A 681-nucleotide genomic window follows, 5' to 3' on the forward strand; every position below is an offset into this window, starting at 1 on the left:
GTACTGGGGGGCCCCCCGGGGGCCCCTCAGGTCCCTGGACCTGCCTGGGGCGCTGCAGCACCCCCGGCTGCAGCAGCCGCTGCAGTGGGCCCCCCAGACGCAGCAGCTGGTGACGGCGTTGATGTCTTGTGTTTACTTTGCTGCTACTGATGAGACCTGTGCCCCCGTGACAGAGCCGTTGCCGCTGTGGGGTTCTATAGATTCACAGCAGCAGCAGCAGCAGCAGCAGCAGCAGCAGCTGCAGCTGCAGCAGCTGCAGCAGCAGCAGCTCCAGATACAGCTGCAGCAGCAGATGCAGCACAGGCAGCAGCAGCAGCACCATGCTGCTGCTGCTGCTGCTGTTGATGCTGTTGATGATATAGGGACACACCCAAGCCAACACCTGCAGCAAACCCCGCAGCTGCAGCAGCAGCAACAGCAGCAGCAGCAGCAGGACGAAGGGATGCTTGTAGGGTCAGGGGCCCCCCTCAGGCTGCCGGAGGGGCCCCTCATTGGTGGTGGTGATATGGGGGTATCTGAGGGTTTGCTGCTATCCCCAGTTGCATCTCCTCCTGCTGCTGCTTCTGCTTCTGCTGCAGCAGCAGCAGCAGCAGCAGCAGCAGCTGCTGCTGCTGCTGCTGCTGTGTCTCCCCCAACAGACACAACGCAGGTTGTTACTTGTCTTCAGTTTGCTGCTGCTGA

The 681-nt window shown here is 62.1% G+C and overlaps 1 protein-coding gene across 1 annotated transcript in view; it reads left to right on the forward strand.

The window, feature by feature from the left end:
- The window catches only part of EMH_0039220 (uncharacterized protein), a gene marked incomplete at both ends in the record, with an annotated part of 5,836 nt that overhangs the window by 1,335 nt on the left and 3,820 nt on the right, over positions 1–681 (forward strand). Inside the window, 1 exon segment of the mRNA XM_013495370.1 lies at positions 1–679. Coding sequence (XP_013350824.1) covers positions 1–679 — 679 coding nt within the window.

This window comes from Eimeria mitis, genomic scaffold (assembly GCF_000499745.2).
Source record: "Eimeria mitis Houghton genomic scaffold, Emh_scaff1545, whole genome shotgun sequence".
NCBI classification, from domain to species: domain Eukaryota; phylum Apicomplexa; class Conoidasida; order Eucoccidiorida; family Eimeriidae; genus Eimeria; species Eimeria mitis.